Source organism: Lytechinus variegatus, chromosome 5, assembly GCF_018143015.1.
Source record: "Lytechinus variegatus isolate NC3 chromosome 5, Lvar_3.0, whole genome shotgun sequence".
NCBI classification, from domain to species: Eukaryota; Metazoa; Echinodermata; class Echinoidea; order Temnopleuroida; family Toxopneustidae; genus Lytechinus; species Lytechinus variegatus.
In genome coordinates, this window is record NC_054744.1 from 48404259 (window position 1) to 48420719 (window position 16461).

The following is a 16461-nucleotide window of genomic DNA, read 5'->3' on the forward strand; positions in this document are numbered from 1 at the left end:
TTACCCGTAACGTATTCGACGTACGCCAGCGTATTCGCCAAATTCCTCATACGTCGGGCATACGCTGTCTAAAACGCCAAGGTGTGACAGCGCCATTAAATATGTCTTATATAGCACTGCTCAATACACGTGCACAAACAGCACAAACAAAAAGCCCAGGCATGACAAGCCCGTCATTTATTGTTGACGAGCGTTGGGAGGATTGTGATTTTCAACAATAGCACATGCATTGGAATTGGGTGACCTGAGTCTTCAGTGACCTGTAATTCAACCAATCTTCGGCACCAGGGTCGAGTTGAGGTGAAATGATGTTGCTACCCTCAGTAATTTTCATGTTCAGTCGCATTCTGAATCCCTGACTTCAAGCTGTACTCAAAGAGGACTGAAAGTAAAACTGAATATGTGGAAACGTCTGATTCTTGCGGTGCTTGTTGCAGCTTTTGTCCGTCATATGATAACTTTCATGTAAGTTTTATTAGACTATACATTTCACAGTGACTGATCGGAATATATAGCTTTGCGATGTTTCGGCGGGGCTTTGAATTTGTACGCGACGATATTTATCAGGGATGGCATTTCTACTGCTAGGCCTACGTATTACTACTACTACTACTACTACTACTACTACTACTACTACTACTACTACTACTACTACTACTACTACTACTACTATACTACTACTACTACTACTACTACTACTACTAACTACTACTACTACTACTACTACTACTACTACTACTACTACTACTACTACTACTACTACTACTACTACTATACTACTACTACTACTACTACTACTACTATAACTACTACTACTACTACTACTACTACTACTAACTACTACTACTACTACTACTACTACTACTACTACTACTACTACTACTACTACTACTACTACTACTACTACTACTACTACTACTACTACTTCTTCTACTACTACTGCTACACTCTAAAAAATGAAGTGCTAATTCAGCTCTTAAAGAGCGTGTATAGTGACTGCACTTCGGAGTGCTGATTTTTCTCGTTCAAATTTGAACTAGACAAATCAGCACTCCGAAGTGCAGTCACTATACACGCTCTTTAAGAGCTGAATTAGCACTTCATTTTTTAGAGTGTACTACTACTACTACTACTACTACTACTACTACTACTACTACTACTACTACTACTACTACTACTACTACTACTACTACTACTACTACTACTACTACTATTACTACTAATAATAATTATAATAATACAGTACTGTACTACTCACTACTACTACTATACTACTTCTACTGCTACTACTTCAACTACTACAACAACAACAACTACTACTACTACTACTACTACTACTACTACTACTACTACTACTACTACTACTACTACTACTACTACTACTACTACTACTACTACTACTACTACTACTACTACTACTACTACTATTACTACTACTACTATATTATTATTATTATTACTACTACTCACTACTACTACTACTACTATATTATTACTACTACTCACTACTACTACTATACTACTTCTACAGCTGCTACTACTTCAACTACAACAACAACAACAACAACTACTACTACTACAACTACTTCTACAACTACTATTACTACTACTATTATATACTAATACTACTTCTGCTGATATTGCTACTATTGCTACTATATGCACGTACCTTTTTCTGATACTGAATGTACTATACGTACATGTATGTATATGTGCTAGGACCCAGCCATTAATAATACCATATAGCATTCAACCCTGCTTCTAACATGACGTCATCGATACCATCCCCCAGTCAATTATAATTAAGTTCCTTTTGAATTTGGATGCAACTAATTTTTTTTGACAATGGCTTGCCCTTTGCTCCGGCAATTCCCCCTCATAATGATGTACATGCATATATATACATGATATAGGTTTATTGACTATGCGTACTTCATCCATGGATCCTTCTCCAATCTCAGTACACCGGAGGAACATGAATATTTTCACCACGTATGAGGTTATAAGTTCAAGTGAAGGTGATCAAATTTCTTCCAGTAATGGAGGATTTTTATATAATTTATGACCCCCCCCCCCTCAGTTTATTGTAAAAGTTATTAGTTTGTACATGACCATGTTGATGATCGACGAGTATATAGGCTCACGTCTCAATGGATTGATGAGAATTTAAGCTTGCATAGCATAACATCAAATATTTGCTTAAAGCCCTGATTAAATGTGTTACATTGTAGACCAGAGCTATAACATGGCTAAGATAAGTACTTACTTATCAAGATATATCTGCTTAGTATCGACTGGTTTAACGTTCGTATTGATACACAAATTTGATTAATATATGCTCTTAAATTCATGTTTTGCTTTGTACTGCGTGGATGCATTATAGTACAATAGTCTGAAACGAATCAATACGTGATATACGGTACACCTGCTCATTTTAGATGATAAAAGGTTTGTTGAGTACTTGTGTACTATATAGTGAGCACTCATGTGCCGTTTACACATATGGAAGGGTGGGGCTAGACGAGCGGGAAGGGGGGGGGGAGGGTGGTTGATGATAAAAACAATCATAGTAGGCATAACTAAATTTCTAATAAGCGCATATCCACTCTTATCAAGGCGCATAGCAATTTAACATAAATTTAACATAATAAACAGTGAAGTAGAACAAAATCAAAACATTTCATGAAGAAAGTTATACTGCAATTCATAGGCGGCGGGAGTGTCACATGCATCTAGAACCGGTACATGAATGTAAACTTATCTTTGTGAAATCATGAAATCTTAGCTTAAAACCGATAATTATGATGATCACTAACATAGAAAAGCATATGTTAGACACTGTATTAATAGTTGCTAGGGAAAAATACCCGACATATTTCGGATGGAATTCTGTGCTTATTTTGCTCATTTATCAGCAATTACGAATTTTCTTCCTGAGCCATTGGGCACATAATTTGTTATGTTTATACATACAAACACTTTGATGATAATTTTATTGGATTCTGTTTAAACTTATTTTGAGATCGTTACCACAACTGATATTTATCTTAAATAAGATATTGAGAGACATTGTGAGACATACATGACATACAGATAGGTTTTCAAGTTTCTTTAGAATGACTAAACATGCTGAAGAGACGAATTGAATTCTTTGGGGGAAGCACCGTTGTTCTTTTTGTTCTGGGTTCTTTTGAAGGATTCGAGAGCCAATATATGATTTAAAAAAAAAATCAGATTAAAATGAACATGGATAATGATAATAGATTCACCATTCTATAGAGGATGCATTCTCATGTGTGGAAAATAATATCATAACACCTTTACTTTCTGTAGCGTATATGTTAGATGAAAATACAACATATTTGTGACAGAAGTAACAAGCAAGTCATAATGTCATTTCAATTTTGTCTGATAACATGCAAATGCCTCATAATTTTATAGATAAAAAAATACTATGACATTGTGACTTGCTTGTCATTTTTGTAACAAATATGTTGTATTTTCATTTTAACTCTTTGGAATGTTGTATTTTCATTTCAACTCTTTGGAATGTTGTATTTTCTTTTTAACTCTTTGGAATAGTGTATATCACTGCTTCACAAAATGATGCAAAACTTATAGATGTCTGTGAACTGCATCCCATTGGGTTTTTAATGCTTCAGGTATCTAAGTTGACCCAAATCATCTTGATTTCAAAGTTGAGTGGAACGTCGTAGTATATAGGTCAGACCGGGATTCATATTTTGACAAAAGATTTCTTCTTCCCTTGCAATCTTTCCATAAATCATATTATCTGCAATAATTATTGTCAAATTCCGTCCTTCCCACCCACCCCCAGCCCCCCCCCCCCCTCCCCTCCGTCTCTCCCCATCTATCTCTCACCCTCTCTCATTCCTTCACTCTGTTCCCGCCTTCTAAGTGTTTTCTTTTTTGTACCCATTGGGTTCATTTAAAAATTGTATTGCCCTTTTAACTCTATTTCCTCTTGGAAATTCGAATATTTTTGTAATGTTTGTAATGTTCTTGTAATGATATTCGCTCATAGACTCTTAAGTATGCTGAGGCCAGTTGAACACTGATATGATATGTTAACAGTTGGAAAGAAAGGAGTGTAGTCACTTGCCCCTAATGTACCTATGCTTTTAAGGTCACCTATATTTGTTTTTACTTCAAAAATTTGAAATTCTTTCAGAAAGATTCTAGGTTTAGAGAAAACCATTTACAATGTCAAACCGGGGGAATGCCACTTTGTTCGTGGAATCGGTAAGTTTCCTTTTGGAATATGTGCTCATTCATTTTGGTGATATTCATATCATTCCATACATTGCAAAAGAATATCATGTACTCCTATCAGCTTTATCGTGTTTATAGATAAATGGAACCAATTTTAATCAACCAAGAACATAAATCTACTAAATAAGCAACCAAAAAGGGAAATAGGACTACATCAAACTCTTTTTTTATTCACAGAAGATACCTAGGACAAACCACTAGACACGCTGAAGTGTCACGCAAAATGTTCATATAACATTTAATGATTTAATGATTGACGATATCAATAGTGAAATCCAAACTAAACTTGAAAAAATAACCAGCATATTTCCATATATGGTCTGAAAACATCTCATATTTCATGTATTATCTCACGTACTCCCACCCTTACGAAAATACTGTTTTATTCATTTTACATTTCGCTATATACGGATTATTGTACACACTTTATTTTCAGTATAATCTATCCGGGGGGGGGGGGTATAGCCACATTTAATTACTAGAAACCAGCATTGGTGTATGTTGATCTGTCACTTTAGATTTATTCAACAAATTTGTATACTATCCTGTCATCCTACAATAATATTCAGAATGCCATGAAAAATCAATCTAATAAAAATGGACCTGTACATTAATGCATTCTTCTACTGCTTTGTAGACAAAAGGATTGTTGAGATCTTTGCATTTTTCTTTTTTAGAACATGGCTCGGAAGATCTAGAACTTTTATCAGATGGCATCGTCATTGTATCAGAGGTAAGCAATGAGTTCATGGTGCATTGTGTAATACCTCGGTCACATTTGGTCTACAGCAGCCGTGCGGCGAGTCGAAAACAGCCGTTTTAACATGCTTTTGTACCAGCTACATAAGTTGTTTGAATACAAATGTATAAAACGGCTGTTTTCGACTCGCCGTACGGCAACCGTAGACCGACCGAGGTAGAGGTATCAGTGATAAACATATGTGATTATAAATACAGTAATGTTTATTATTGAAATAATCAAGTCCCTTTGACGGACGGTTACACAATTTGACCCATAAAATATATCGTGTATTCGCGTTTATATATCAAGTTGCTCCCCACCCATTTCTGGAATAAAACTTCAACTAGGTATACTTTTTATCATGTTTACAGCATATGCATACACGGAATGTCCGCACCCACTCAGACCTTAGAGTCGAGAGGACCACAAAGCAAGCTGAATTCGACAAAATCAATCCATTGTTTTTGCTATCAAATGCTGAACTGTAATATGTAAATCCTTCATCTGAGCTTGTTACAGAGGCTCCAAAAAATATCCACATATTCAAATAAAACAGAGCTCGGCAAATAGCAAGGTTCCTCAATAGTAATATCAGATAAGAATTTTAAAATCCAATCAGACGACCTATCCCATACAAAGAATGCCATGTGATTATTCCGTTTTTATTGTCTCGCCTGCATAACCAAACAGAGCGAGACTATATGCGCTGCTTTTTTCCGACGGCGGCGGACTCACTATAGTGGTAATAATTTGCATACTTGATATTTATTATGTTCAGTACAATTATGATTTAATTTACTTTCAACAATTCATTTCCTTGTATTACAATAAGAAGTTCTAGTAATTTTATGTCATTGCATGTTTGTATTTAAAAATAAGTATTTTTCTATTGTAAATTGGACACATGTTTTTTATTAAGCCTTTGGCTGCGAGGCATGTTTTTAATAAACCATTATTGAATTGAATTGAATTGAAAAAACATCAACATTAAATCTTAACCTAAGGTTTATTTTTTTTGAAATGACATCATAACTTAGAAAGTATATGGACCTAGTTCATGAAACTTGGACAGTAATCAACCACCCTGCCTTGGTTTCAAGTTATATGACTGAGATTAGGTTCTTTTAGGGTCAGTGAACTTAAACCATGTTGGGGGAATCAATATCGAAATCAGTAACTCAAGTATTTTGACCTAGTTCATGAAACTTACACATACTAGGGTAATGAAGTATTACTGAACATCCTACCCGAGTTTCAGGTCAAATGACTCAGGTCAATGAACGTATAGTATATCATTATATGAATGGTGTTTTTGTTGTGGATAATTATTTTAGTATTATATCATTTTCATGGTCAGTATTGCTGATATTGCTGCTATGAATCGCGTATGGCAGGCGAGACTGACAGATAATTGTTTCTATTCTTAGGGTTATTTGACTTTCAAAGACCGTGTCGAAGGAGCACCAAGAGGTCATCTATTTGCTTATGATATCAACAATCATAATAAGGGAGCTATCGAGTTGAAGATCAAGGGTGATTACGATGTCAACACACTTCACCCACATGGCATTACAGCATTTGAAGATAAAACCACAGGTAAAAACTTATTTCTACAAAGTCATAATCTTTTAGCTTGAATTATTGATTTGATGTGGATAACAGGTTTTGAAATTGAAAGGTTTGATATGAACTCAATTCCAGTCAGGCGCGGATCCAAGAGGGGGCCGAGCCGGCCCCGGCCCCCCTATTTTTTGACAACCTGCAGAAAAAGGGTACTCTTTATCTCGATAGAAACTACGAAAAACAGAAAGAAAAGTAAGAAAGGGGTATTATACCCATGATGTGTAATTTACAGCCTCGCGCCGGCCGGCCCGACCCCGAAAGTAAACATGAAAAAGGTGAGGGAAGAATTGGAAAATAGACTATGTATAAATATTTTCGCTCGCTCTTCGCGCTTGCATTGCCCGTGTAATGAATCCCATTCAAGAGGATTAAATCACACTTCATATATCCAGTTCTGAAATCAATTTGCACACAATATTTTAGCTCACACATCAAGCTTTCAATCTTTTGTTTGATTAACACAAATTGTTATATCAAAATTTTCAGATTGCGCTGCGCGCTCGCATTGTTTGATTTGTGAGATACATATGCTCTTTGGGAAATTTGGTGATTTTTGGTGATTGGTGATTTTTTTTTACCTGATTGCTAAGAAAGCATGAATGCTTGTAAGCAAGCAACCAGAGGACCGACGGCTTAAGGTCCCATCCGAAGGACCTGGTACTGAGGATTAATGCCTTACCAAAGGGCAATAGCGCACCAAGTGGGAATCGAACCCGGGTCACCTGAATACGAATCCCCCGCTCTACCGACTGAGCTATCGCGCCTCCACAAATTGTCAAAATTTGTCAAAATTCTCCTTTATCATGTCAGTATATCAACATATTAAGCTCGTGCTTAGCGCTCGCATTTAATTGTTTGAGACACACAGCTTGTTCTTTATTAAATAAAAATGCGCTCAGACTGTCCAGTTTTTAGGTCGGAAGATTAAAACTTTTGAGTTCGCGCTTCGCACTCTCATTTAATTGGTGATCATGTATCCTATTCATTAATCACTAAAAACAGTCCCAATAGAGTCCCTTTCACATTACTATAATAAAATTTCGGCTCGCGCTTCGCGCTCGCATTGTTAGATACTTATCTTTATTCATGATTATTAAAACTGCTCAGAATCTTCAGTTATAAGGACATAAGATATCAAAGAATTTTAGCTCGCGCTTCCCGCTTGCATTATATATTAAGACCACATGAGATACCTTTTCTTGTTTATGACAATAAAAGCTAACATATACTTAAAAGTTCAGTCTTTAGTTATAGGACTACCACCTGAAAAACCAACAAAAAATCAGATTATAGCGGCCAATCGAGAAAAATGTTCATGAAAATATTTTCGCCCCCTCCCCCCCTATTGGCAAAAGCTGGATCAGCCCCTGTCAGTTCTACAATTTACTGGATATTTGCATTATCGTGTTAGTCACGATAGACCACATGGTGCGGCCACTATCCCCTATACGGCGGCCGCGAATAAAAAAAAAACAGCCGTTTAACCCAAACCATCTAAAGTTAATGCTGGTACAAAAAATGTTAAAACCCGCGGGGTTAAAACGGCTGTTATCGATTCGTCGTAAAGCCAACGTAGGGAAAATGTGACAAGATCTTTGTAATCAATTATTGTGTATAGAATGGCCAATAAACAAAGGCGGTGCATGGAAGTTGCTGGGGGGGGGGGGCAGGGGTCGATCATCTCCATGTGATTGTGTTGTTTTTTTTTTTGGGGGGGGGAGGGCTGGGGTGGAATATTTTAGAGAACAGATAGTCCTGTCTATAACACCCCTATTCAAATGAGAACCCCTCACCCCTTCTCCGTCTTTCCATTCCCAATTATTATGGGTGCCTTAGAACATCACACATAATATACGCGTCTTGATGTTCAAATAGAGTAATTCCATATGAACAATGCAAACTTTACATGAATTTATAGCTGTTGCCTTTTACGCATGCACCTATTTTTTTTCGACAAGACCGGGATGTTTTTATACTTGATATTTTATTTTGGCCACGCGATTAGTGCTTCAGAGAGATGGCGAGCAGGGAAGGCAACAACACCTTTTCATTTTCAAGTACTTATAGAATGAAGAAAACAAGAACAAAAATGAAAGGGAATAAAGTGTAGAAATAAGTGTTCACTTGACACTGTATTGTCTTTGTCATGTTTGTGATTAAAATGAGGCGGTTGAGGGGGGGGGGGGGTGGTGTGATATCACTTTTCTGTCATCTTGCCCCACCGCTATGGAAGTTCCCTGGCGCCGTCTTGTTTTGAACCACATAATTTCCTCTCTAAAGTAAATATAATGTTTTTTTCTTTTTGTAATTGGTCAAATAATGGTCTGCATTTCGTATATTGATTTTTTAGTTTACTGTGAACTCACATTGTTAGCCTTCGGACTCAGGGTGACCAGATTTCACAAAATGAAATACGGGACAATTGACAAAATTAGAGATCAACAAAGAAGGCAACAAAACTGTTAGACTTGTAAAAACATATAAAGAATTGGAAGGGAGGGTGAACGAAAGAATGAAGGAGAGAAAGAAAAGAGATGAATTGAGAAGAAAGAAAGAAAAAATGAAGGGAAAATGAAGGAAAAATAAAATAAAAGAAAGTTAAATAAAAGAAGGGTGAAAGAAAGAATAAAAGAGAGAAAGAGGTTTCCGTCATTCTTTGATTTGAATATAGAAAGAAAGAAAGAAAGAAAGAAAGAAAAAAAAATGGAAGATGAATAAATGTGTGAAGGACAAAATAAAGGAAAGGAAAGAAAAGAAAGTAAGAATAAAGGAGGACAGAAAGAATGAAGGAAAGAAAAATGTTTCCTTCATTTTTTGAGAAAAACAAAGAAGAAAAACAGGAAGGGAGGAAGGAGGGAAGGAAGGAGTTAAGAATAAGGGAAAAGAATTAGAAAACAAAATGAAAGAAAAGAGGAAAGCGAGGGAGGAAAGAATGAACAAATAATGGAAGGAAAAAAAGAAAGCAGAGGTAAGAAGAAGGAAACAAGCAAAATTTTAAACAAAGAATAATAATAATAATAGATGCTTATATAGCGCATAATATTCGACGGAATCTCTATGCGCTTTACAAAAGAGGCAATTAAGTCTAATACAGGTATACTGAAAATAAAATACATAAATACTAAATGAAAAATTAAAACATTGCAACATACATGGTGCTTTTCCTAAACAAAATAATCTAACATGAGAACAAGTATGTTTTTAAAGATTACTGAAAGATGGTAGGTAAGAGAAAGGAGGAAGAAAGAAAAATGAACACAGAGAGAAACGATCAGGAAAGACTTAGGAAATAAAGATAGAACAAAATAGGGCAAACAGGAAGATAGAAGGATGAAGAAAGAATTAGAATGAAAAAAGGAAAAGAGTTCAAACTTCAAGCAAACAAAAACGATCCAATCATCTAACAAAAATCATAACATTTGGTGTTTTTCAACTATATTATTGAAATTTTAAAAGCTAAAATGGAATAAAATTTCAAAGTGAAACATTGTCAACTTAAAAATGAGATGAATCATTGCAGCATCACAACAATTAAGACTCAAATCGAAAGCTGAAACAACCAGATCTAGTTATGAAAACTCAATCACTTGTTCCTCCGATTACATCTCCAAATCAGTAATCTAAGAATCCATAATATAATTATACAAATTTCCCGCCGATTATGTGATTATTTTGGTGGAAAAACTGTTTGTCAAAATTGTTTGCACCATTGAGAATCTGCTCCGATCCTATAGTAGCCTGCCTCACACGGGCAGGAGGCCAGTTCGTTTGCAATGTATTGGGTTCAATTAGCAAGAAAATCACCGCAAAACTTGCAAAAGTTTACAGTTATCGATTTTATTGTTGTCTCTGCTTCGGATCTGTTGGTTATTTGATGAAAATTCGTCACTTTTAAATGTATTAACTACATTTTGTTCAATATTCTCAAATACGGGACAAATAGGCGTCACGGGAAGGGTTTGTCGGGACGCCGGGACAAAGGAGCAAAATACGGGACGATCCCGGGAAATACGGGACGTCTGGTCACCCTGTTCGGACTTTTTGATGAGTATATTTTAATAAAACCGAATTTTATGATTTCTTATTCTCTTTTCTTCTTTTATTTTGATTGCACAGCTAAGACATTTATTTTTGTCATAAACCACCATGTTGGATTTGATGTTGTGGATATTTTTGAGTTTGATCGAAACACAATGTCTTTATCATTCATCAAGTCAAAGAGAGATCCTTTGATCAGAAGGTAAGGGTCAAATCCAGATCATTTTTAAAAATCTATTTTACTCTTAAATCTTTGGTAAGCTGATGGTGAAATGTTTGGAAAGCAGCCTATATCCTACTGAATTGCTCGATCAGAAAACATACACTGCTATAGGTATTTTATTTATTGCAGAGCAATATCTTATAAAAATCAATATTGTTTTGTTTTATTATGAACGCTTCACGATTGTGCGTGTCATCTTCTCTGCATCGTTCCTATATGTCAACAACAGTTTCTTGTCGACATTACGCTGCACAATATTGTAAAGCCATTTCCATGGGTCTTTTTATGGAAAAATTATAATTTCGCGATTTATCTTTATGATTATTTTGTTTATCGAAAATAAGGACGGAAATAGATGGAAAACCCTCTTTCATTTTTATAAGTATTCCTTTGGGAAAGTTTAGGGTCCTATTGAAATTCTACCCCACGATTTAGGAATTATTTCGCTAATAAGTTCACCCAGTGGAAAGTAAGAGGGTGTCTATTATATTCTGTTGATGGAATAAACCATATATATTTAATTAGATTTGTTTGTTTCATTTGGTTTCAGTGTGAACAACTTGATAGCGACTGGACCTGAATCGTTTTTCATTACTAACGAAGCTAACTTCCTTCATCCACGGATGAGGTTTCTGGAAGATACACTCTTATTAAGATCGGGTTACATTCTCTTTTGTGATGTCACTGGCTGCAAGCAAGTCTCGGAATCGTTAAACAATCCTAATGGCATCGATCTCTCCAGGGATGGGAGGTATGTTCATTAATGTTATATACACCTCCTATATCTTTTATAATTTTTGATTTGGACTATGGACTATATCTAAAATACATTGTCTTTTGTCCTTCATATCACTATATTGAAGCATTGTTTAGTTTCTTATTCATTAAAAAAAAAGCAAGACAAAAACCCGCCATACATTTTCTTTCTTACCCTTTTTACTGTTTCTCTCTGTCTTTTTTTCTTTCTTTCTTTTTTCGTTCTTTCTTTCTTTCTTTCTTTCTTTCTTACCTTTTTTCTGTTTCTCTCTGTCTTTTTTTTTCTTTCTTTCTTTCTTTCTTTCTTTTCTTTTCTTTTCTTTTCTTTTCTTTCTTTCTTTCTTTCTCATTAATGTATCATTGCCAAATTCAATTTTCTCCTCACAGCACGCTCTCTCAGTGCGTCATTTTTTTCATAAATGTTGTTTATATTTGTATGTTTGCGAAGGGATGGTTTATCATAAGAGACTTTGCATTAATCATTTATACTTTTAACACCAATGTACTAATTGTTTTTTTTTTTTTATTTAGGCTTCTTTACGTTTCCCAGCCGTTTGCAAGACAAATCCGTATATATGAAAGGAACCTGGCTGATAATTCACTTACACCAAACAAGGTATATAGACAATCTTTTTCTTTATTTAAAGGGGAGGATATAGTGAGAGTGGGGCAAATTTAACAACCATGGCAACAGCAAAACAACATCCAATGCTATTAGTCAAGTATATAGTGCAAATATTAAGCTGTAAAGTGATTTTTGAAACAATGATCATATGATTCCAAGATGTATTCAACAATGACAAATGACATTTATGTTCTAGATTCTTAGAATTCCAAGCAGATTACAACTCCCACCATGCCTACACCAAAAACTGAAATGTTATTCAGAAATTAAAATGTGTGAGGAATAACAAAGTTCTCCAATAAGCCAGTTCGTAGTTCTTTTCTGTGCATGATCTAAAGATTCTGCGCATGATCAGAGGAAGGTCATTTGTACTAAAATGACATGGTGATTTAAAATCTAATGAGATAAGCACCAACTTAGATGTCTTGATTATTCATTTATTCTTTTGAATTGTGTTTTTCATTTACATCCAAAAACAACAACAATGCGTCCACGAACGCACAGTTTGCCAAGTACTTTGTGCAACATGCTATGATGTGCATGCAAAGTAGGAATGCAACAAATACTTTTCATAAAGTGTTCATTGGTGTGCGATTCTGGTCAATCTATTCATCCTGCTATGTAAGGCATGCTTACGTAATATCTTGCTTTGAAATCTGCCTATCATAATGAAAGAAATGAAAGGTCATTTGACCAAAATTGTCCATGAAGTAACTACGAACTGGTCTATATCAAACCTTGCATGGTGGATTAAACCATTTTAATTGGGCAAATACAATGTGTGGGAAAAAAAGTTGTCACTTAGCCAACCATCGTTCATTTAACATTTTAGCGTGTCCCCCTCCCCCTATTTGGATTGATTAAAAATGTGTGATTGACATCAGATCAAATTCACATTCTGTTAGAAACAGTATGCAGATCGGTAGGCATTGGATTACGAATTGTAATTAACATGTTTGAAAGTATCTTATTTCGTCTAAAATGTTTTCAACATAAAACACCCAAATCCTAATTTTATGATTATTGTAGGGTGTTGACGTTATCAATCTGGGAACCACATCAGATAATATTTACGTGGACGAATCTGGTGATATATGGGCTGGCTGTATAAAAGTACCATCCAAGGCTCTTCATTACATGAATACAAAACAAGGCATCGTCCCATCTCAGGTCTTACGAATAAGAGTTGGATCCGACGATTATGAAATGTCTGAAGTTTACAGTGAAGATGGAAGGAATATTACCATGTCAACTAGTGCTATTTACCATAGAGGTGTCCTACTCATTGGATCATTGCATGAACGAATGATGCGTTGCCAAGTAACTACACTTATTTGATTAGTTTGAAGGGTTATCAACCTATCAATTCTAGAAGAGAGCGGAAAATGAAGGTCCAAAATGACTAATAACCCAACGTACCCAAGTTTGTCTGATTTTGCATTTGTAACATTAAAAATAGCAATAATATTTCACTGATTTATTAAACTAATCTGACAATTCTATTTCCCTTCAATAATTTTGTGCTCGAATATAAACGAAGTCAATGTATGTATTTTATCTATTCATTACAATCAATGATAACAATAGACAATGGTGAAAACCAAATGGTAAATAATATCACTTTCAGTCTTGCTCAAAATTGTTTACCGTTCTTTAATTATTCCGCTTTAGTGCTTCTCATAATTCCAGAGCTTTCTTTGTAAGTCCTTTAAATTATCAAAGGCAGAAAGAAAAGAAAACCCAGACTCAGAGATGTTTCGTAACGAAGCTTTCTTTGCAAGTCCTTTAAATTATCAAAGGCAGAAAGAAAAGAAAACCCAGACTCAGAGATGTTTCGTAACGAAGCTTTCCGGTTAATGTTTTGCTCTAAAATGAGTCAAATTTTCATCTCAAATATTAATATGAAGGGGATGGGTGCTTAAATTTCCAATCATTTTCAGTTTTGAAACCATGTACGTGCAACGCGAAAATGAACATAAAGCTGTAATTTCATGTAGGCATCTGGTCAGCGCCCCCCACACTTTCAAAGGTGTTCCGCGGCCCCAGGAATGATTTCAAGGACCAGAGAATGTTTTCTTCGTACTGTATACATGAATGAATACATCATTATCATTTGTATTTTTATTCATATCTGTATATTGTTTAGAATTCATACGTGTTATAATATTGTGCGCAGCTGTATTCTTCCAATCAAAAATTGTATTCTTCTGGTTTAATGGTCTTTCTTATATTAGCATTGCTCATTTTCTATAAACTTATCATATCATGTAATCTTAATCATGCTAATCATCATTAAAGGTAAATGCTAGTTTTGGTAACGATATCAAAATGAGTTCGTACAGAATCCAATGAAATGACCACTAAAGTGTCTGTTTGTATAAATAAAACGCATGTGCCAAAGGATTCTGGAAGAAATTGTGTAATTGCTGAGAAATCAGCAAATAAGCACTGGATTCGGGTAGGGCGTCGGGCCCGACGCCCTGAGCAATAATTATACATTGTCCCACGTGCGCTTATCTGTGTTGGGGATTTTCGGTGTGAATATTTTTCAGCGTAGATTTCAAGATTTCACAAAGTCCAGTTAATGTAACTGTACCAGATCTAGATCCTCGATGATATACTGGCAATTAAGCCTTGTTTTACAGACTTTCTCATGAAATCAGTGTTAACTGCAACTACTGGAATTTCTCTTTAAACAGTGGCGTACCGTTGGTCACGACACGTCATTTTGAACAGTGAGGTTCATATTATGTACATTATCATGTAATATGATATTATATACAGCATCTAATATGGTATAGCATAATTATTATAATGTAATATTAAAATCATTTTTTCTTCCCCCAGTTTTAATTTATTTTTCTACTTTTCATCGTTTTTCCGAGCCTCGGGGGGGGGGGGGGGGGGGACGTGCCCTCGTACAATGTAGTTACGCCACTGTAATTAATCATGGGCTTAACCGAGCACCCCCTCTCCTCAAAAGTTATCACTCTTGAAAAAGCTCCTAAATAAAATCTTATGCATTATTTTTCATAAAATGTGTATATATTTATGGAACAAACTGAGAGGTTTCTTCGATATCAAATTACAGAAATATGTTCCCTTCATGACTGAGTGGCTACTTTAAAAAAATACTATCATGAGACTGCACATGAATTTGATATCAATTAAATTGAGTTGAGTATAACCACCCGCTTACATGATGCAAACATGAACTAGTATTGTATACGATTTGCTTGTGTCAAATGGAGTACTAGCCGTATAATTTACTTTCTTTCTTACCTTTTTTTAAACCTTGACCTTATAATTTCATTTTATAGGTATTAGTATGTATTATGTGTACCTTGTTATTGTTATTTTATATACTGAAACAAAGCAAACAAACAAACAAACAATCAATCATAAGCATGGACCGACGATGACGGAGACGAGAAGCCCATAAGTTGAGAGGTAGAATTTTGACTAGTCTGAAGGCACAGACCCTTGCTTTTCGCAATTTGCATACTGCATAATGCCGAGTCTGAATTAGTGAGACTAGATTCAATATATACTGCGGCTGGCTCTTCTTTGACACAGGGAGTCTTTGGAACCTAGTCTTCACTCTAGACCTGCTATTGGTTGAAGTGTCAAATATCAGTCTGTGCTTTGCAGACTAAGTTGTGGCGGTATTTTAGGCGAACTAGAGTGTTCTTCTAAAAAACTTTAGCTTTTACTTGAATTTACTGTCTTAGAGAATGTACTCCCTTGTATCGTTCCCCTTCATCTTTTCCATGTTTTCAGTATATGCTTTTTACTCCCTCCCCCTCTAGTCTTATTCAGTACTCTGTCTTTCTCTCTCTCTCTCTCTCAAACAAAAACTACCATATCATTTGGGAGTGGTAGGGCATTGCCGCCGTAGAGTGGTGATCGTTGACATTTTTTTGTTGGGAAATCCCCAATAAATCAATTTTAAATTGGGGAAGCCCTAAAGGGTCGCAGGATTTAGCTCAGATTGGACTGTGTTTCATGGAGACGGACTGTAGTAAAAACCACCTCTACTCTCCTTAGGGCTAGTGGGTTTGGGTTATAGACACTTTGCGCTATAATGGTGGATCCCGTCACCATTCGGGTTATAGACACTTTGCACTATAATGGTGGATCCCGTCACCATTCGGGTTATAG

General features: G+C 35.5%; 1 protein-coding gene across 1 annotated transcript; it reads left to right on the forward strand.

Moving 5' to 3' along the window:
- The first annotated feature begins 106 nt into the window (after positions 1-106).
- LOC121416349 (serum paraoxonase/arylesterase 1-like) lies at positions 107-14482 on the forward strand. The gene is made up of 8 exons (XM_041609920.1): positions 107-465; positions 4193-4263; positions 4971-5026; positions 6463-6631; positions 10775-10898; positions 11470-11670; positions 12207-12291; positions 13330-14482. The coding sequence occupies exons 1-8, from the start codon at positions 401-403 to the stop codon at positions 13636-13638; spliced, it is 1080 nt and encodes a 359-aa protein (XP_041465854.1). The 5' UTR covers positions 107-400; the 3' UTR covers positions 13639-14482.
- The last annotated feature ends 1979 nt before the right edge of the window (positions 14483-16461 follow it).

Excerpts from the sequence above, each read along its gene's own strand:
- LOC121416349 (XM_041609920.1), top strand. The coding sequence starts at position 401 with ATGTGGAAACGTCTGATTCTTGCGGTGCTTGTTGCAGCTTTTGTCCGT. Across the intron at positions 466-4,192 it reads CGTCATATGATAACTTTCAT|AAAGATTCTAGGTTTAGAGA; the intron begins GTAAGTTTTATT and ends AAATTCTTTCAG. Across the intron at positions 6,632-10,774 it reads ATTTGAAGATAAAACCACAG|CTAAGACATTTATTTTTGTC; the intron begins GTAAAAACTTAT and ends TTGATTGCACAG.